The 22,442-nt window shown below is 42.9% G+C and overlaps 1 protein-coding gene across 1 annotated transcript in view; it reads left to right on the top strand.

The window, feature by feature from the left end:
- scn12aa (sodium channel, voltage gated, type XII, alpha a) overlaps window positions 1-22,161 on the top strand; it is an 88,045-nt gene extending 65,884 nt beyond the window's left edge. Inside the window, exons 18-27 of the mRNA XM_052133704.1 lie at window positions 4,633-4,750; window positions 6,414-6,568; window positions 6,936-7,109; window positions 10,181-10,303; window positions 11,304-11,576; window positions 18,002-18,055; window positions 18,291-18,432; window positions 18,523-18,623; window positions 18,947-19,217; window positions 19,623-22,161. Of these exons, the coding sequence (XP_051989664.1) occupies window positions 4,633-4,750; window positions 6,414-6,568; window positions 6,936-7,109; window positions 10,181-10,303; window positions 11,304-11,576; window positions 18,002-18,055; window positions 18,291-18,432; window positions 18,523-18,623; window positions 18,947-19,217; window positions 19,623-20,860 (2,649 nt within the window). The 3' untranslated portion in view covers window positions 20,861-22,161. The remainder of the gene's footprint in view (window positions 1-4,632; window positions 4,751-6,413; window positions 6,569-6,935; window positions 7,110-10,180; window positions 10,304-11,303; window positions 11,577-18,001; window positions 18,056-18,290; window positions 18,433-18,522; window positions 18,624-18,946; window positions 19,218-19,622) is intronic.
- Window positions 22,162-22,442: the final 281 nt, after the last annotated feature.

The following is a 22,442-nucleotide window of genomic DNA, read 5'->3' as shown; positions in this document are numbered from 1 at the left end:
GAGTGGTGAGCTATTGAGAAGAATCATTCTTTTGAGTCAGTTCTTTTCAATGGATCAGTTGAACTGGTTCACAAATTGGTCTGAATGATTCATTAGCAAATTGGTTTGAATTGGAGTAATAAAAAAAAAATTAAAAATAATAATAAAAAAAAAATATATATATATATATATATATATATATATATATATATATATATATATATATATATATATATATATATATGACTGGAAAGGTCATGGAAATTCATTGGTTAAAAAGAGTGGGAATTGGGTATTAGTATATTACATCTAAATAAAAATAAGCTAAACTTTCGATAAATCAAACCATATCTGTTTTGAGGGTAACATGTTACAAGAAACTTGGGTTACATAATCAGATCACTTTTTCAGAATAACAGGGAAAGTAAGGTGTTACATATGTACAAATATCCTGAATATAATATATTCAGGATTTTCATTTATATAATTAATATTTAGAACTATACCCAGATGAGCCAAAACATTATGACCACTCACAGTTGAAGTGAATAATGTTGATTCTCCTTTCATGGCCACATGTCAAGGTCTGGGTAGATTAGATGGTGAGCGTATAATCAGTTCTCATAGTCAACTTGTTGAATGCAGGAGAAATGGGCAGAAGTAAAGATCTGAGTGACTTTGACAAGGGCCAAATTGATATGGGTAGACGACTGGGTCAGAGCATCTCTGAAACGGCAAGGCTTGTGGGGTGCTCCCAGTCAGCAATTGTGAGTACCTACCGACAGTTGTATGTGGAGGGACAAACACAAACCGGCGACAGAGTGTTGGGCACCCAAGGCTCATTGATGTGCAAGGGTAACAAAGGCTATCTTGTCTGGTCTAGACTGACAGAAGGTCTACTGAAAGTCACAGAAAATTGTAATGATGGTTACATGAGGAATGTGTCAGAACACACAGTGCATCACACCCTGCTGCATATGGAGCTGCATAGCTACAGAGTGGTCAGAGTGCCCATGTTGACCACTCTCCACCGTTGAAAGCACCAACAATGGGCGGAGTGTCGGAACATGACCTTGAAGCAGTAAAAGAAGGTCGCCTGGTCCGATGAGTCCCATTTTCTTTTACATCACGTGGACGGCCGTGTACGTGTGCTCCGTTTACCTGGAGAAGTGATGGCACCAGAATGCACTGTGGGATGACGACAAGCTGGTGGAGAGAGTGTGATGCTCTGGGCAATGTTCTGTTGGGAAATCCTGGGTCTTGCTATTAATGTGGACATCAATTTGACACGTGACACCTACCTAAACACTGTTGCAGACCAGGTACACCCCTTCATGGCAATGGTATTTCCTGATGGCAGTGGCCTCATTCAGCACTAGAATGCACCCTGCCACACTGCACACATTGTTTAAGAATGATTTGAGGAACATGATGAAGAGTTCAAGGTGTTGCCTTGTGGCCTCCAAATTTCCCAGATCTCAATCTGATTGAGTGTCTGTGGGATGTGCTGGACCAACAAGTCTGATCCAAAGCAGCTCCACCTCGCAACTTACAGGACTTGAAGGATCTGCTGCTAATGTCTTGGTGCCAGATACCACAGGACACCTTCAGGGGGTTATATTTGGGTTTCCGATCAATTAAAAATGTATTTATTACATAATCCAAATCAGAATGAGCTTTATTGCCAAGTGTTCTCACGTACACAAGGATTTTTTTTTTGGTGATTGGAAAATCAAGAGCACACACAGAACATTACAGTGAGACACAGAATATAAAACAAGGTAAGAGTATAAATAGACATACAAATAGCAGGACATATAACAGAATGGCGTATGTACATGTGCAAGTGGTAATGTATGTGAAGGGTGGGGGTATGTACAGTTATTTCATTAAATATGATAATTTACATATGTACATGAGATATGTATTTACATTGCTGATTTATTCATATATTCAAATGAAGTGCATACATCAATATTTGCAGAAGAAGAATGAAGATATTTAAAAAAAAAAAAAAAAAATATATATATATATATATATATATATATATATATATATATATATATATATATATATATATATATATATATAATTATAGTGGCAGATGGGTTAATCTATCACCTTCCAAAAGTTCTCAGAAATCCATATTGCAATTGAGTTTGTCAATCTGTCCTATGAAAACTTAGAGGCTGTTACAAAGGACTTGTTCTTGACTTCCGTTTGCATTATTTGTTCTTGTCTAAGAACACCCCTTACCTGTGGTCATTTAAATGCAGACTATATGTAGGGGGACAAACACACAAAGTACATTTCTGAATATCTGAAAGGACCAAATCTATAAATGTCAAATACTAAGCCTTACGAACATCAGGACCAATTAGATATACATTTGTAAATCCTTCATATAGCCCACATAAAGGTTTAGTCGTTTATCCCTATTGTGAGTTTGCTCTGCAAAATGAAAGAGTGGTGTCAAAGGTCAGTGAGATGATATGATGACACGTGTGAGTGAGGGAGTGGGCGGCGGTGGAGGCCGTGGACATGCATTGGGAGGAGGGTGGGCGGGGGCATGCAGAATCATAAGATGATAATCTGCAAAGCAGACAAGGTGAACTCACTGGACGGCTATATTTGTTATAAGAGAAACGTCCAGAGGAAAGGAAAGACGGAATGAGAAAATGAAATGGTGGGTGAATTTAGTGCAATATTGAGAAGCATTAGATAGCATCATGACTTCAGGTTAAAACGTTTCAAATCTCCAAAAAATTCTGTCATTATTTGCTCACCCTTATGTCATTCCAAACCTGTATGACTTGTCTTACTTCTGCGAAACACAAAAGAAGATGCTTTAAAGAGTGGATAGTGACTCACTTTAAAACTTGTGATGTCATGACGCAAGAACCAATGGGGTTTGATGTTATTGATATGTTGCCATATATGTGTACATTTTCAACCAAAAATGAAAATTCAGTAATTGATTACTCATCCCTTTATTGTTATAACCCTATATTACTTTCTTTTTCATAACACAAAGGAAGAAATTGTGATAAAATGCATGACATAACTGAGCACAGCAATGGCAGTTTATGGTGACCACCTCTTCAAGCTTCAAAAGGACATAAAAGTATAATTCAGAAGTCTAATGAATGATTTCATGAGACTCATGATTGTTATGAAAGCATATGATAAGGTTTGATGAGAAACCCAATATCTAAGAGGTAGTCACCATAAACTGCCATTGTATGACATCACTGAGCACAAACTTTTTTTCATAATTTCTTCCTTTTTTGTTAAGAAAAAGAAAGAAAGACATATAGGGTTATAACAACACAGGGGTCAGTAAACAATGTCAGAATTGTAATTTTGGATGAACCAATCCTTTAATGATTTGATTTGATTGTAAATGACAACATACATTTTGCTTTGCTCTGCTCATCTCATCATACAAAGTGACTGTAGGTCTTCAGAAGACTTGGAATATAAAGCACGAGTCACATGGACTACTTTTATGACACTTTTTGGTACTTTTTTAAGGTTTAAAGTGAGTCAGTATCCAATGCTACTGAATGGAAATCAACAATCTTGACATTCTTTAAGATATTTACTTTTGTGCTCAACGGAAGTAAGTCTTATGGCTTTGGAACGATGGGTGAGTAAATAATGAACTATACGAATTATTATTTGAACTGCCATTTGGCTTCTGTAAAGGATATGATCCATACAGAGAGAGTGAATCTAGTTCAGATAGGTAGATTTAGCTGCAAAGTGTGAGATAGTTTGATATTAAGCTCTTATGCAAATATTTGGTATTCACTAAATTTGCTCTATATTGAATGTGAAAAAGCTTGAAATTCATTTGACACATTAAACCTCTCTCAAACCCCTTTTTGACGTCTGAGGAATTCAAATTTAAGAGTAATCCTGCTTTACACAAACACACACACATTGCTTGCCTCAGATGTGGGATTAAATAAACAGCACTATTGGATTGTGCTGGCACCTTTGGGCCAGTAATCTCTGTAATTCATTTTAAATATGCTGCCATTACACACAGGGAAAATCTCATCAAAACTGTATTAAGAAGGCATGTGCTATCTGTCTATGAAGAGAAAGAACTAGGGAGAATGAGAGGCAGATTTAAAACAGCTCTGTCTCTTTCTCTCTGTCTCATATTATACTTGGGGTCAGAAACCTTGACTTGTGCACTCTTGGATTAGATATACAGTAGTATATGCCAATATCATGCCATGTGTTTCTTGGGATGCGTGCGTTCTATTAGCTTTCTGCTTCTTTCGTGCCAAAACCAGAGGATTTGAATAAATCTGAATTTCCTGGCTTATATGTGCAAAGCTGTGTATGATCTATAATAATATTGTGCAATTAAGATAAATACAATTAATGAATTAAAAGCTATGATATCAGATTATACTATATTAGCAGGCCTACTTGGAATATGGGCCTGCAGAACTTTCAGAGAATTTGTATGCCGTCCTTCACAAACTTTTACACATTCCGCGTCCTTTGCATTTTGTTTATTAAATATTTTGGCTAATTTGTTCATGTTTCCAGCTGCAAAGAATTCTTCAGATTCTCCCCCAGAATCAGTGCCAAAACTCTGCAACTCAATGCAAGCTTTGCTGTTTTGTTTACCAGGAAGTGATGAGCTGCTCTGAAGGAAGTACTGTAGATCTGAGGAAGCCTGGAGATGATGAGGAGGAATATTCTGAGATGGCAGAGGATGCCATGGACCCAGAAGAGTGTTTCCCCGAGTGTAAGCAAATAACGTAGTAAAGTAGTCAAAAGAAGTCAAATATTGTACTGTGATGGTGATGTTAATACCATGCAACTTTGATAAATACCATGATACTGAGTGATTACCTTATTCACATAATATGCACTGTAGAAAATCCAACGTACAATTATCAACGCTCCTCCTTGATAATTTCGCTTTGGTTGGTTCCCTTTGATTGTGTTGTCCGGGGGCATCAGACGTTTCAGTGGAGGAAATCATGGGGGGCAATGCTGTTTCCCCAAATAATGTTTCAGCCTGCCAAACTTAGTCGTCTGAACTGTTTATTGATTGGTGTTGATTGATTGAGGTTTGTGTGTGAAGTGTTGAACTCAATGTGAATTCAATTTCAACAAATAGACATAATATCTTGTATTCTCAAGATAGTATCTTAGTCTCTAGTGTGTAGGAGCAAAAAACTCTCAACATGTTGCCAAAGTCTTTTTTTGGCAACACGTGCTGAACAAACATTCTTTAGTTGCCTTGACAAGAATGTTTAAATTCCATTGACTGTCTGTATTAGATGAACAAAAATAATTGAAATTGTCAGATTTCTTGGCTACTCAACCATTTGAGTTGGACAGCTGTATTTAAGTTGAGTTTACTCAAAGTGCTTGTAATAAGTAGCCTATTTTTTTAAACGTTGGCTCAACTATTTTTAGTGTTGCATATTCATAGTTCTCCAAGATACCACGCAATTATCAATGTCATGCAATGCGTTTCACTACTTCCTACTTCCTGATGTTGGGATGCTTCAACAGAGGCTAAAGCAAAGACACTGGTCTTCACAGGCGCAACATCTCACATCTTCCATGATCTATTTAATCTGGACGAGACGCGGTTCTCCCATCCAGCAGCAGCAAAAGAATGGAGCTGAACAGATGCCTTTTTTAAAGTTGTGCTTGCACCGCTCTTAAAACACTGTGCACATTGCCGGAAATGCATCAAAATGGTCAAAGACGTCCATCTAGTGCATGTTTACATAGACCAACAATTAAAAATAGCGTGAATGGGTGCAAAAATTTGTCCATTATGTGTTTATACCCAAAACAGCAAGACACAGAATGGGGGTCCTTAAGTTATAACTTGGCATCACATCTTTGAAAAGTGGTGTGAGATTCATGATAACGGTTGAAGTAGTTTGTCTATTGCATGTTTATGTTGAAAAATTTATAAAAATAGTCCAGATAGGTACAAGAAAGTGTCCTGTGTAAGTCCCCTTTGGTGTGCCAGAATATTAGGCCCATCTGTCTTGTTCTCTCCTCTTCACCTTTTTGATTGAGCGCTAGTTTGAGGGCCAAGGTTGCGATGATGTAAATGTAGGCATTTATGTATTGCTGTAGAGGCAGTTATGTGCTGATGGATTCATCTGTGTAAGGTCACAAAGAAGAGAAAATCCAAATGAGCTGATTTAGCAGCTTGGTTTAAATAAATGCTCTTTTACTATTGAGGAGGAGGTCTTGAGTTCTGAAACTTACAGTATGTTTTTGTAATACAATTAACTCTGACATGTCAAAAGATGAAGGAACATTTGATTCCTCAGGTCATGACCTCTTTAAGACAAGTTGCCTTACAGTATCAATTTAAATACCATGGTATATGAATATGGTAATCAAATAGTAATCTCCTCTCTGTTTCTCTGTAGTTTGCATGCAACACTGTAAGTGCTGTAACATTAATACTACACGAGGTGTAGGACAGATGTGGTGGAGATTGAGGAAGACCTGCTATCAGATTGTGGAGCACAGCTGGTTTGAGACCTTCATCATCTTTATGATTCTCCTCAGCAGTGGAGCTCTGGTGAGGAACCATACTCACAACTACTAAAGCCCTGTTTAACCATTATTCTACTATTTACATCAAAGCTGTTCACAAATGTCATCCACAACACTTTTACTCTTTTACTTTCACTTTTACTTTTACTCTAACCACTGTCTTAAAAAATGTCTTCTCCTTGTGGATGAAAAATCTAGCCATTGTTGAAAACTTGAAGTCCACGATCTTTCAAATGTCCTCCCGGTGTCACACGGTCTCAACTCTCTTACTATCAAACTTGAGTTTGGTCGATTTTTTGACTCCATTTTGATTGAAGCCTAGGATAAATATTTACCCTCTCATACATTTCCTGGTCTAATTCTATATTCTGGCATGTACCTTCTTATCACAGGCATTTGAAGACATCTACATAGAACAGCGAAAGGTGGTGAAGATGGTGTTGGAATACGCTGACAAGGTTTTCAGCTACATCTTTGTTCTGGAGATGTTTCTGAAGTGGATCGCATATGGCTTTAAGAAATACTTCACAAACTACTGGTGCTGGCTGGACTTCCTCATCGTTGATGTGAGTAGAGGAGTTTTCTCTCCGAATCCTGGATTGGGGTTGAAATGTTGCGGTTTATTGCGTGTGAATCTGTTAGTACATGGTTTAGTCATTTCTTTCAGGCCCAGAAGAGGTAGTAAACATTAAATTGCCATTCATCTTCCTCATGTGCATCCAGTATGCTTCGTACTAAGCGCCTCAAACAAAACTCTAAATATCAACCTAGTCTCATAGATTGAACCTTACTACAACTGCATATTTGCAAACTGAGTTTTACGTGCCGCATTCTATGTTTAGCTGCAGTTTTCTGGTGAAATTAACCCTAAAGGGACTACAAAAACGCAAAAATGACGACTACATAGGCTGATTATGACTTTATAAACCCTTTTTTCTCTCTTTTTAAATCACACCCTGCTATGTTATGATATGGTAAATGGTCTGCACTTATATAGCACCTTTTTAACCTTATTGGTATTCAAAGAGCTTTACACTGTTGACTCATTCACCCATTCAAACACATATTCATACACTAACAGCAGCAGAGCTGCTATGTAAGGTGCTAGCCTGCCATTGGGAGCAACTTGGGGTTCAGTGTCTTGCCCAAGGACACTTCAGCTTGTGGAGTCGTGTGGGCCAGGATTCAAACCACCAACCCTGTGATTAGTGGCCAACCCGCTCTACCAACTGAGCCACAGCCACCCCAAAAATATTTGTATTTATATTGAAGCACTTTTACTCTAACGCAGCTTTCGAAAAACTATACATTTTAACGCTTGCATTGCAGTCCAACCTACATTTACACAATTCTTCCAATGTGATTAGCTTCTGTGGTAGCTCACCTTACAGAGTGTTGGACTTTGGACTCGGAGGAACGAGGCTGAATCCCAGCCAAGCACGGAAGCTAACACGTGAGCCGAAAGTGTCATAGAAGCGATACGAAAAGACTGTATAAAACGTGCTTTTCATGTGGCATTTGCTTTTACGACACTATCGGTTAGGTTTTGGTGTTGGTTTAGTGTAAGGATGTCTGTTTTGTTCACATCTCATTTGCTTTTAGGACACAACTTTTTAGGTTAGGGAGGTACATTTTATTCATTAAAACTTCCATTTAATATAATCTTAAAAACCTTGTCTGATTATGACACCATTTCACTCACTTTAAGTGCCCCCCCACTGGAGACTTCGCTGGGAAACTGCAGTGAAATGTGTAATGAAGCTTCTCGGCATCAGACGGGTGGCGGTGGGGGGAGGGGGTGGTGTGTGGTTGAGGTTGAGGTGATGGATGGTCCTGGTGTGCGTTGCTGTCACCTTCGGTAGTGATCATGTTCTGGGGTCCCCCCGCAGTTGCGAGGTGGAGGTTAGACGCGATCGCCTGGTGCACCACCCTAAAGATGGCCCTGCATGACACAATGCGTAGTTAAATATTTGAAGGAAGAACGCCAGCATAGGAAGTGCCGGCAATACATGTTGCATGTATTCCAGAGCATGCCAGCAACGCAGAGGCCTGCTGTCTGATTTACGTAAATACATGCTGGACTATGCCAAACTGCAAGTCCAACTTTGCGAAAATCAGACTGGTACGATTTCAGCCTGACTGAAGCATTTACATCACAATTTAGAAGACAAATGATTGTTTTAGTATGACTGAAATCTAACTTTTAAAGTGCATGTACACGTACCGAGTGTCTCACTTGATGTCACCTGCTCCTCTGACCCCACACAGATCTCCACACACACCTTTAATGATAGGGTAAGTTCATAGGTCAAAGGTCAGAGGTGAGTACAGGCTCAAATCTGTATGTCAGTTGCAGTTCTCCTCTCGTTCACTCAGAGATATAAATGCCACCGTCTTACAATGACTCTGAAACAATTTGAATATATTTATTTCACAAGTATTTTAGCCTTTAACATGTTTGATAAGGCCACAGGACCTTGGCTTTTATATCAAAATATGCTCATTGTATCAAATAATTATCTAGAGAAGATCAATCACTTTTAGGACTATAATTTAAATCATACTAGCATTTTAAACACATTATTGCAGTAAAATAATTTTTACAATCAGTTTCGTTAGAATGGAAGAAATGGCCTGTTAAGTCAATTTAAGCTGAAATCTACATTCTAGACTCTGGCCTCTTAATGTTGTTGAGTGTAACTTTTATTTTGATCATTCACTTTCTTCTGAAGTTTTGTTTTAGAGCCAATTGCACAGAAATATCCTTATATATATAAATAGAGAGAGAGAGTATATCTTCTTTAGATACATTGCAGAAACAAGAACATTCTTAGAAAAATGTTGTTTATGAAGAATGGACGATTCTTGGGACTTTTGCATTTTATATACTGTATATTTGATATATTTAATGTGAACTATGAAACAATATCCTAATTGGACATTCAAAATACTGTTTGGACTTAAAATAGACTACAAATTTGAAAAAGATAATCTGATCAAAAATCGAATTCTTTATAAAACTTCACTCTATTTTATATATATGCATATAGATTATACATATATTTAAGTATGTGGATATGTACAGTGATTGGCATGTACATATGTGCATACTTGTCAATGTTTTGTCATCATTTCACCTCATTGGAAATCTTCCTGTATGTATAGCCACATTCCTCCATAACAGGCCATTTAACAGCAGCAAATCCACTCTGTTCTACTTTTGTCTGTTCATTTTGAATGTAGAATAGAGTGAAAACCTATTTGTGAAAACAAATATTTTAACCATTTGTATGTCCCAATAAGCATATTTCTGTAGAATGTCCCAAAACATATAAATATTGGCTTTACAATTGTACAAAAATTTAAAAGTTTGGCAAAAATTTTGATTGTTTCCTAGTTTTGGTTATTTGTTTATATATTACAGGAAGTTCATTTTTTAAATAACTCATTTATAGCTCATTACATTTTTAACTTAAAAAAGGGTTACAAAATTACCAATTCTCATGCAAATATTACCATTATTATAATATGTATATGATATGATATCATGTCATATTTTAATATTCCAATGAGAATATGACAATATTTAGTTCAAACCCCACTCACAGAGGTCTCCATGTGTCTCTTCCTATCGCAGGTGTCTTTGATTAGTTTGGTGGCTAACTCTCTGGGCTACTCGGACTTTGGGGCCATTAAATCTCTGAGGACGCTAAGAGCTCTGAGGCCCCTGAGGGCTCTGTCTAGATTTGAAGGAATGCGGGTAAAATGCTTTCATCTCTCGTCACCTCAACTGCATTTCTAAATGCAACATTATAAAACAAGAAGCTCTTTAAAGCAAAGCTTTCAACTGGTTCTACATGAATATATTACATATTTATATATTTGGACTGTTGAGCAGATGAGCAGGGATTAAGCCAATATATTTGTTTTTCTTCTTAACTGTATGGACTCATAATCATATAAGGATAAATTTACCATCTGAAACTCTAATTTAGCTTTCTCAATAAAACAGCATTGAGCTAGAATGAAAAATATGCCAATACTGTATTTTTCCAATGACTTTATTTAGTATTTAGCATAAATTGTGAGTTTGTTCTGATTAACGTTCTGTTTCAATTTATTGCCAATTTGTTAAACTTACACTCACTGAGAACTTTATAAGGAACAATATGGTTTAAATAAAGTGCCCGACATGGTCTTCTGCAGTTGTAATCCATCCGCCTCAAGGTTCGAAATGTTTTGCTTTTGTAGTGAGATGCTTTTCTGCTCACTACAATTGTACAGAGTGGTTATCTGAGTTACTGTAGCATTTCTGTCAGCTCGAACCAGACTGGCCATTCTCCGTTGACCTATCTCATCAACAAGACATTTCCATCCGCAGAACTGCTGCTCTCTGGATGTTTTTTGAATAAATTCTACTAGAGTCTTTTGTGTGTGAAAATCACAGGAAATCAGCAGATACAGAAATACTCAAACCAGGCCATCTGGCACCAACAATCATGCCACAATCGAAATCACTGAGATCACATTTTTCCCCAATTCTGATGGTTGATGTGAACCATTAACTGAAGCTCTTGACCCATATCTGGATGATTTTATGCATTGAACTGCTGCCGCACAATTGGCTGATTAGATAATAATAGGTGTACAGGTGTTCCTAATAAAGTGCTCAGTGAGTGTATATTGCTAGCACTGTGGTCTGTTGCATGCAGACACACAGGAATAATTGCTGGTATAACATCAGAATTCCTGTTGTACAGGTGGTAGTGAATGCTCTCATTGGGGCCATCCCGTCCATTATGAATGTCCTGCTGGTTTGCCTGATCTTCTGGCTCATATTTAGCATAATGGGCGTTAATCTTTTCGCTGGTAAATTCGGGAAATGCGTCAACAGGACAGGGTACATCCACAATGCAACGCTGGTCAACAACAAGACTGAATGTCAAGCCATGAATGACACACAGTTCTACTGGACCAAAGTCAAAGTAAACTTCGACAATGTTGGACTTGGCTACCTCTCACTTCTGCAAGTGGTGAGTGTCTGATTAATGTGCCTTTATGGTGTCATCTGGTGTCAAGGGAAATGTCACCCCAAAATGTAAATGTAATAATTACGTTGTTTTAAACCTGTAAAAAAAAAAATCTTCTTCTGTGGAACTCAAAGAGAAATCAGCAGAATTTCCAAGCTATTCTTTTGCATACAACAAAAGTAGATGGTGACCCCAACGGTCAAGCTCCAAAAAGGTCAAAATAGTACCATAAAAGTAGTCTATGTGACTTATGCACTATATTTCAAATCTTTTAAAGCCATTTGATAGCATAGTGTGAAAAATGGACTAAAATGTAAGTCCTTCAGCCCTAGCTGACCAATCTCATGGACTTTTGCCCATTTAAACCCGGTACGTTCACGATATATGCGAGAACCAATTAAGTTTGTATACAGTTTCTTTTCCTTTTTCTCTTTCTATGGTGTCGAGTCCACTTTACAAAAATTTGTAAGCAAATGTATTTGTTTGCATGTATCTTGGTTTGAACTGGCAGCTGAAAAATTTTCAAGGTATAACAGGTTCAATTTTGTTCTGTTCCTCACAGAAAGCTATCATATGACTTTGAAGACTTGAATATAGCGCACGTGTTGTTTGGATTCATTTTACTGTACTTTTTTGTGTCCTTTTCAGAGTGTGACAGTGCAACAGGTTAAATAAAAGATTATACATATTTGGAACGATATGAGGAAGAAGCTGACGACTGAATTTTCATTTTTGTGTGAACTCTTTAACATTTTATTCTAAGAAACGCTAGTTCCCCTTCTGTCGCTCTCTCCACGTTGTGTCGGAGAAGCAACACTAGGGGTCTCTCTTGAGCGCCGATATTCACCTCTGATCTTATTGAAAAGGGCCAATGGGAGTTGGCAGTCAGTATTTGCATACCCGCCCCGGACATACGGGTATTTAAGCGGGGCAAATCACGGGAGTTCATTCAGAAAATTTCTTCGAGCCGATGGTCTGTCTGCAGTTTGCTGCGAGTTACACGCCACTTAAGCGTTCCTGTTTTCCTCTGACGATCTGCATGCTGTTGGATCTTGACGGCGCACAACAGCGGCTTTCTCCTTCTCAGTGCACGGCGTGCATTGTTGCCCCTGAGCGCCGACAAGCGCGAACACGTACACACACACACTGTGTATTAAAAGAGTTTTTACTAAAAGAGTAATTTTCTCTAAAAGAGCAAACACAGCGGCGTTGAGCGTCCTTTTAAGGGCGCGTCTTTTTCAAGATGCCTTTCCGCCCCTGTGTCGTTCCTGGATCGCGGTAGAGTGCTCTCTGCTTCAGGCGGCCACAGGCGCTGTCTCGTGTGTTTGGGCGCGATCACACGGCGGCGTTTGTGGATGGTTCATGTTCTCACTGCGAGAACATGACCATGACCACGTTGCGGTCGCGGCTTGCTTTCAACAGAAAGCAAGCCACCCCAGCTGCACCCGCGTTGCTCCTTCTTCCCACGGGATTAAGGACGGTGCGGTTGGCGCTGGAGGCGATTTGAGGCGGCAGCGGGTGCAGTTTCGCCGGGTAACCCCCTCGAACCTCCGTTCCCGACCGCTCGCTGGTCTCCGTCCGCTCGGCGATAGCGGCTCGCCTCACGGCCCGGCTGTCTATCCTCCGAGTCCGAAGCAGATGAGCTCGCCGCTGCATCGGAGAGTCGCGGTGTCTGATGCCGAGGACTCCCCTGGACTGCCGCCTTGGGCCAGCAGGCCCAGGCTGAGGCCGGCAGCTCAGATGTCCGACATGCTTGCCGGGCCGCCTTGGCGTGGGGTTGGACTGGAACCCTCCATCCTCCCCACAGCCTTCTCGGTTGGATGATTGGTTCCTGGGGGCAGCGCCGTTCGCGGCCTCGCATCCCCGGTCCCTTTCTTCCGGAGGTGCATGATGAGCTGACGTCTACGTGGAGAGCCCGGCTCTCCGCTCGTCTAGGTGCCACCCGCTCCACTCTCTCCACCCTCGACGGCGAGGCGCCACGAGTACGACGCGATTCCCCAGGTTGATAGGGCAGTTGCGCACCATCTATGCCCTGGTAGCCCTACCTCCTGGTGGGGTAGCCCGTACTCCCATCCAAGCCCTGTAGGACAACATCCTCGCTTAACGCGAGGCCTACACTACGGCTGGACGCGCTGCCTCCGCCCTGCATGCGATGGCCCTCCTGCAAGTCCACCAGGCCAAAGCTCTCAGAAACATGCACGGGGTGGACCTGATCCTGATGTGCTGCAGGAACTGCGCTCAGCGACCGACCTCGCCCTGAGGCGGCGAAGGCCACAGCGCAGGCACTTCGGACAGGCGATGGCCACCCTAGTGGTCCAGGAGCGCCATCTTTGGCTCAACCTGGTCGAGATGCGTGAGGCTGACAAAAACTGCTTCCTGGACGCACCTGTCTCCCAGATTGGCCTTTTCGGTGACACCGTCGAGGACTTCGCCCAACAGTTCTCCGCGGTGAAGAAGCAGGCGGAGGCCATTTCAGCACATCATGCCCGCCGCCAGACCTGCCGCTCACGGGCCCTGCCCGTCTGACCGCCGAGGCGTCCCCTGCGAGGAAACCAGCTCCTGCTCCGCCTCAACCCGGGCCCAGCTCTCAGCCCCAGCGTCGAGCACTCCGCAGGCGGCGCACGCCCCTGTCTCACGAACCCCCTCCAGGACCCGGAAGGCTCCCAAGCGTTCCTGAGACAGCCGACCCAGAGCCGAAGCGTTAGCTCGGAGGTGGTAAGACCGCTCCGTCCCCGGTGGAGGACGCGAGGAGAATCCTTTGTTTTTCATTTGCCACACCCCTGTCAGGGGCTGTGGTACCCACATTCTCAATAAAGCATGCTAGTTCCTTTGCCTCTGGGTCACCTGGCCCTTAGCAAATGCGTTGTCACAGCAATGTGCCTTCAGATCACAACAGTCAGGTACACGGTTGCGACAGCCCTTACTTCACTGTACCCAACGACTGTCCGCGGCCGGCCAGTTCAGACTGAGTCAGAGGTCGTCAACATCGGACCTCCTCCTCAGTCAAGAACCCGCCCACATGCGTACGCGAGCAAGGTAAGTGTTCTGAGTCTATGTCTCAGCACCTCAGCCTCAGGCTCGCAGCGAAGCTGCCCGACGCTGCATTACCTGTTCCGCCCACTGCGAGGCCCGCCGGTACGTCCAAATACTCGTCCCTTTGGTGCCCTAAGCGCAGAGCTGAGGCGTTGCAGTGCACAGTCCTCCCCTTCAGGGCGCTGCTCTCTGAGTACCGCTGCACGCCAGTTCCTCATGAAAGTCGCAGAGGCGGCCCTTGCCCCGCTACGAGTAGCCGGCATCCGCATTCTCAACTACCTCGATGACTGGCTCATCCTAGCACACTCTCGAGAGTTACTATGCACACACAGAGACCAGGTGCTCCGGCACCTCAGCCGCTGGGGCTTCAGGTCAACTGGGAAAAGAGCAAGCTCACTCCGGTTCAGAGCATCTCTTTTCTCGGGTTGGAGTTAGACTCAGTCTCAATGACAGCACGTCTCACGAGCGGCGTGCTCAGTCGGTGCTGGACTGCCTCGCTTCCTTCAAGCCAGGCACAGTGGTCCCTCTAAAACTTTTCCAGAGGCTCCTGGGGCATATGGCGTCCTCCCGGCGGTCGCGCCGCTGGGGTTGATGCATATGAGACCACTCCAGCACTGGCTCCAGACTCGAGTCCCGAGACAAGCATGGCACCGCGGCACGCATCGGGTAAGGATCACCCCGCCTGCCTCAAAACACTCCGACCCTGGACAGACCTCTGCTTTTTACGGGCAGGAGTGCCCCTGCAGCAGGTGTCCCGACGCGTCCTGGTCACAACTGATGCCTCCGGTCTGGGTGGGGTGCGTGTGCAGCGGACGCAGCAGCGGGCGTTGGAAAGGGCCCGCTGCGTTGGCACATCAATTGCCTGGAGTTGCTGACCGTCCTTCTTGCTCTCAGGAAGTTCCTCCGTTAGTTCGGGACAAACATGTCCTCATGAGATCGGACAGCACCACGGTGGTGGCATACATAAATGCCAAGGCGTCGCTCCGCCACATGTCACAACTCGCCGCCTCCTCCTATGGAGCCAGCAGCGACTCGCTGCGTGCCACTCACATCCCGGCAAGCTCAGCGTCGTAGCGGCGCTATCTCGACAACGCCTGCCGGCGAGTGGAGGCTTCAGACCTGTTTGCCTGCCCAGGAAACCTCCCACTGCCCGCTCTGGTACGCCCTAACAGAGGCTCCCCTCGGGACAGGCAGCTGGCACACAGCTGGCCCTCGGGGCTGTGCAAGTACGCATTTCCCCAGTGAGCCTTCTTGCACCGGTGCTGTGCAAGGTCAGGGAGGGCGAGGAGCAAGTCACGTTGGTGGCCCCCTACTGGCCCACTTCGGACTTGGTTCTCGGAACTCAGGCTCCTCGCGACAGCTCCTCCCTGGCGAATTCCCTGAGAAAGGACCTCCTCTCTCAGGGGCGGGGCACGCTCTGGCACCCGCGCCCAGACCTCTGGAACCTCCACGTCTGGTCCCTGGACGGGACGCGGAAGAGCTAGCCGGCTTACCGGCGACCGTTGTGAATACCATCAACCAAGCCAGAGCCCCCTCTACCAGGCACCTTTACGCCCTAAAGTGGCGCTTGTTCGCAGATTGGTGTTCTTCCGAGGCGAAGACCGCAGAGATCTGCGATTAGGTCAGTGCTTCTGTTCCTACAGGAGAGGCTGGACAGGAGGCTGTCCCGTCCACCCTCAAGGTGTATGTTGCTGCTATCGCCGCCCACCACGATCCTGTAGGCGGCAAGTCTTTGGGTAAGCACGACCTGATCCTCAGGTTCCTGAGAGGCGCCGGAGGTTGAATCCCTCCCGGCCAGGCCTAGTTCCCTCCTGGGATCTCTCGGTAGTCTTGGCAGGACTCCAGAGACCTCCCTTCGAGCTGCTCGAATCAGTTGGACTCAGGGCCCTCTCTCTTAAGAGCGGCCCTGCTGATCGCTTCGCCTCCATTAAGAGGGTCGGGGGACCTGCAAGCGTTCTCTGTCAGCGACACTTGCCTGGAGTTCGGTCCGGCAGATCGTCTGTGATCCTAAGACCGCTGACCGGGCTATGTGCCCAAGGTTCCTACCACACCATTCCGAGATCAGGTAGTGAACCTGCAAGCGCTGCCCCGGGAGGAGGCAGACCCAGCCCTTTCGTTGCTGTGTCCAGTGCGCGCCCTGCGCATTTACCTGGACCGCACACAGAGCACCAGATGCTGTAGCAACTCCCCCCTTTCGAGGCTGGATCTACCACCGCACCATACTTTCCACACGAGCCCTAAGACAGCCGTGTGACGTGTCTACCACTTTTCCTCCCCAAGAAAAAGGGCAGGTGTGGTCTCCGCAGGGTCTGGGTAAGACCCCCTTCCCTATATGCGTGTAAGGGCCCCGGCCGTGATTGCTCTATGCGAGAAACATAGAGAGAAAGAGGCCCAGCCAGGCTGGCCCGTTCCCATGTTGGCAAACATCGCCTTGTTCCCCTCCCAGGGTAACTAGAAGGACTCCGATGTTCTTATGGGGCATTGGGGAAGAGTGCGTGCAGCCAGGTACAGGCGATGCGTGGCACTGGATGAAATCCCTGCCCGCCTCTGTATCGGCGGTCCACGTACAAGGTTCAGCGCATGGCAAGATTGGAATCGTCCCCTAGTGTACGCTTCTCCGACACAGCGTGGAGAAGGCGACAGAAGGGAACGCTTGGTTACGTATGTAACCTCTGTTCCCCGAGGGAGGGAGCGACACGTTGTGTCTTTCCTCCGCCATGTCGCTGAACCGAGCCACTGTTGTGGCCGGACCATTTCGGCTCCTCAGAAAAATCCTGAATGAACTCCCGTATTTGCCCGGCTTAAATACCCGTATGTCCGGGCGGGGTATGCAAATACTGACTGCCAACTCCCATTGGCCCTTTTCAATAAGATCAGAGGTGAATATCGGCACTCAAGAGAGACCCCTAGTGTCGCTTCTCCGACACAACGTGTCGTTCCCTCCCTCGGGGAACGGAGGTTACATACGTAACCAAACGTTTCTTGGCCATCAATTAAGGTGATTATGCTGTAGAATCATCCCTCATATTGGCTTAATTTTGAGGTAGCCAAGCAACCAGAGATCTTCAGTGTTCTAGCAACTTCTCACTGTGCCTTAACCTATCATTTACCTCTAGGAACAGTCTCTCAATTATTGTAGGCTATAATTTTTGTAACCATGCCAATGACATCCCAAAATGGCCTCGGTTAATAACATTCATGCTGACTCTTGGTGAGTCACAACTCTTTGTGAAACTTGTGATGTAAATGGATAATTAAAGTTTTGCTATGTTCGGCATGGGAAGAAATATACTCACATAGAAGCAGAGCACAATGTACTTGAATAAACTGGTTTGAAGCTTCAATGCAGTACTGTATGCATTAAGAATATAATAATATTTTAATATTCTTTCCAGGCAACTTTCAAAGGTTGGATGGAAATCATGCATGCCGCCGTCGATTCTCGTGGAGTAAGCATGTTCTTTTCACTACCCAAAATCAATTAATGGTATATCAATTCCCAAACACATGAGGCCAAAAAAGGAATCCTAGTTTTAGACTACAAGCTATTTTTACACATCAGAATTATTTGTTCTTCAAATAAATACATAAATAAAATAATAATAATGTAGAAGTTTAAATTTTCATCAACAAAGCTGCATATGGATCCAGATCCCTTCTGAGTTTTTGTTCCTTGCATGTTAGGTTGAAGAGCAGCCCATCAAAGAGATAAACCTCTACATGTACCTCTACTTTGTCATCTTCATCATCTTTGGATCATTCTTTACCTTGAATTTGTTCATCGGTGTCATCATCGACAACTTCAATCAACAGAAAAGAATGATTGGTGTTTATTAATGACATCTTTGCCAAAAACAAATATAGATTTTTATCTACATTCTATGTAAATAACAGGTTTTTTTCCCTCTATACTAAGGTGGCCACGATATATTCATGACAGAAGAGCAGAAAAAGTACTACAACGCGATGAAGAAACTTGGATCGAAAAAGCCACAGAAGCCAATCCCAAGACCAGTGGTAATGTGTTAATATTATATTTCCATAACAAAAATGTGGAAGTTGAGTTGAGTGATTCTTTTTCATATGATTAAAACAATCAAATCAGATTATTTGAAGTCATCTCTGAAGTCACTAGTACCAAGGCAGAACGATGGTATTAGATGGTACTTTTATATATGTCATGGTGCTTAATTATTACAATAGCCATGCACCATAATATTTACATGGGACTCCAAAGTGCTTCAAAAAATACTATGGTTCATGTCCAATGTACATGTGTTTCAAGTGATTTCATGAAAACGTTAAGCCGAATTCATCAACATAAACACATTTCTGTCTAGAACATTCTACAAGGATTCTTCTTTGACTTGGTGTCCAAGCAAGCCTTTGACATCACAATCATGATGCTCATCATCCTCAACATGATAACCATGATGGTGGAGACAGACGAGCAGTCTGCTCGCATGGAGTCCATCCTCAACAACATCAACCTGGCCTTCATCGTGATCTTCACCACTGAATGCCTCATCAAGATCTTTGCCCTCCGCTGCTATTTCTTCACGATTAGCTGGAACATATTTGACTTTGTAGTCGTCATTCTGTCCATCATTGGTAAGCAAACACATTTCGACCAGCAATGCATGTTCACAGGCCAGCGGTGGCTCTGCGGTTAAGGCTGTGGGTTACTGATGAAAAGCCGGGGGTTCAAGCCCCAGCACAGCCAAGATACCACCCTTGAGCAAGGCCCTTGACCCTATCTGCTCTGACCCCAGCTTAGTTGGGATATGTGATAACAACTGCATTTCATTGGCTTTGCACAATGATGATAAAGTTGAATCTTAATCTTAATTTCTCAGTTCTTAAATAGTCTTTCAAGAGTTTGCAGTAAACCTAAATTCTGATTTGTAAATGGATAAGTACAATGTACAAATGGATAAATGACCTGTGCAAGTATGCCACCATGAGGTTGTATTAACTGCATTGATAATTCATCTTTGTTCCGGTCTTTCCTCACAGGAATTGTCCTGGCTGACATAATAGAAAAATACTTTGTGTCCCCAACTCTGTTTCGAGTGATCCGGTTGGCAAGAATAGGACGAGTTCTCAGACTAATACGAGCAGCCAAAGGAATAAGGACGTTACTTTTTGCCTTAATGATGTCGCTACCGGCGTTGTTCAACATCGGCCTTCTACTCTTCCTGGTCATGTTCATCTACGCCATTTTTGGCATGGCAAACTTCGCCTACGTGAAGAAGCAGGGCGGAATCGACGATATGTTCAACTTCGAAACTTTTGGGAATAGCATGATCTGTCTTTTCCAGATCACCACATCCGCCGGTTGGGATAACCTACTGGATCCCATTCTGAACAATTCTCCTGAAGAATGCAACGCAAATTACGTCAACACAGGAACCAATACTAAGGGCAACTGTGGCAATCCCTCAGTAGGAATCACCTTCTTTGTCAGCTACATCATCATTTCCTTCTTGATCGTGGTCAACATGTACATCGCTATCATTCTCGAGAACTTCAGCGTGGCCACTGAGGAGAGCACGGAACCACTCAGCGAAGACGACTTTGAGATGTTCTACGAGGTTTGGGAGAAGTTCGACGTCGAGGCCACACACTTCATCGAGTACTCCAAGCTCTCCAGTTTTGCGGACAGCCTTTCGGAACCTCTGCGGATCGCCAAACCCAACAAAATCAAGCTCATCCACATGGACCTACCCATGGTGAATGGAGACAGGATCCACTGCTTGGACATCCTGTTCGCCTTCACAAAGAGGGTTCTCGGTGAGACTGGGGAAATGGATGCTCTCAAGCAGCAAATGGAGGAGAAGTTCATGATGGCAAACCCCTCCAAGATATCATATGAGCCCATCACCACAACACTACGGCGAAAGCAAGAGGAACTGTCAGCGACCATGATCCAGCGCGCCTACAGGGGGCACCTGGTTAAACGGCAAATGAAACAGGCTTCTTATCTGTACAGGCAGATACATCAGGACACAGCTGTGAATGAGGATGGTGCTCCAGAGCAGGAAGGACTTATAGCCTCTATGATCAAAGAGTACTATGGTCCCAAAAGGGGGGTACATGTAGGCTCTCTGTACTTTGCATCCTCTCCCCCATCTTATGAGACTGTCACTAGGTCTCCTGGTGACCATTTCCAGGTGTTAATAACTACCTGTAGCGACTCTGCATCCTGTGAGCTTCATACCTCGGAGGAGACGTATGACGAGACTTTTCTTTAGAACCTTTTTTTAAGACTGGTCTTTTTGGTAGACATTTTTTGCTTTTTTTAAACCACATTTTGATGTGGAAATGAATAAGGACTTACAGGAATGTTCCACGTTCAATTCAAAGAGTTAAGCTCATTTGACAGAATGTGTGGCATAATGTTGATTTCCAAAGAGTTATTTAGACTCCATCTTTATTTAAAAAAAGGAAAAGAATTGAAGTTACAGTAAGGAAGTTACAAAGTAAGTGAATGGGACCAGTCCAAGTCAATGATAAAAACGTGATACATGTTTACATGATTTTTATTTGATAAAATTGCTTTTTTAACCATATCGGTGTAAAGTTCTATCCAATATTACAACTTTGTTGTCATACCGACATAACATGGTAAACCATGTAATCTGGTAAACCGCCTTAATGCCAGAAAATACCATCCCAAAATTATTTTTCACACTAAATTTATGTTATAATGATATTAGTATAAAATTACAATGTTTACATCTTTTGACTATACCTTTGAAACAGTGTGCATTTGAACATTTATGGACTGGCCACATTCACTTCCACTGTAAGTGCTATACTGCATATTTTTTTAAATCATTTGTAGTTATTTTATGCCACAAATGCTGTCAATTGAGGTTTACTTTAATGGAACCTGGAACATTTATTTAATCAGGAAGAATTCTACCGCAATGCAAACAAGATTTAACTTTTTTAATGTCATTTGCTTTGTCAGAATATGCAACAATCTGGAGTAACTCCTGGGCGTGTATTGAAATACATCACGCATCCTTCACAGACATGTTATTTTGTAATAAATCTACTGTCGAGATGAAAATATCAGGGTAAATAAATAGAGGCATGTAGAGAATTTACTGTATCTCAAACGACTTGTTGCACTTATCACAGTGATAATAGAACTATTATATATTGCTCAGCTGTTATTTTGATTGTTTCCTGTTAAGCTTAACAGACCACATATTTTTCCCAGGATTACAATATCTAAGCAGAGTTTTCCGTTGCTCAGGATTAAGTGACGAATGTTATCACTTTTTTATACTTGATGAGAGTGACTGGATGCTTGGTCTAGAGTAACTGTATAAGTAAAAGACCCCTAAATGTGCTTGGAATGAGGAATTTTCTTTAAAAGTGAGTGATTTAGCATTTTATCAGAAAGGGGTGTGTGAGCACTTTTCCTCCAGTATAAAATGACATTTAAATCAGGTAATATTACATTGACTTTTTGTGTTTTATTCATGGGCTTTTCAATACAACATTCTCAGTTTATGACACATGGAAATTAGAAACACTTATTACACTCAGTTTAATAGTTAAAGGAATGGGCCTGGTTTGTACAAGTTAAGCTCAGTCGACAGCATTTGATGCATAATTACCACAAAAAAGTGATGTGGACTTGTCCATCATACATTGCTGTTACAGTTAAGCACTTACAATGGAAGTGAATGGGGCCAGTCCGTAAACATTAAAATACAAACTGTTTCAAAAGTATAGCCACAAAATGTAAACATTATACACGTTAACATGATTTTAGTCTCATAAAATTGATTTCTTTCATATCTGTGTGAAGTTACAACC

The sequence above is a fragment of the Xyrauchen texanus genome, chromosome 9 (assembly GCF_025860055.1).
Source record: "Xyrauchen texanus isolate HMW12.3.18 chromosome 9, RBS_HiC_50CHRs, whole genome shotgun sequence".
Lineage (NCBI taxonomy): Eukaryota > Metazoa > Chordata > Actinopteri > Cypriniformes > Catostomidae > Xyrauchen > Xyrauchen texanus.
The sequence above is the reverse complement of the archived record's forward strand: the minus strand, read 5'-3'. Positions and strand labels throughout refer to the sequence as shown.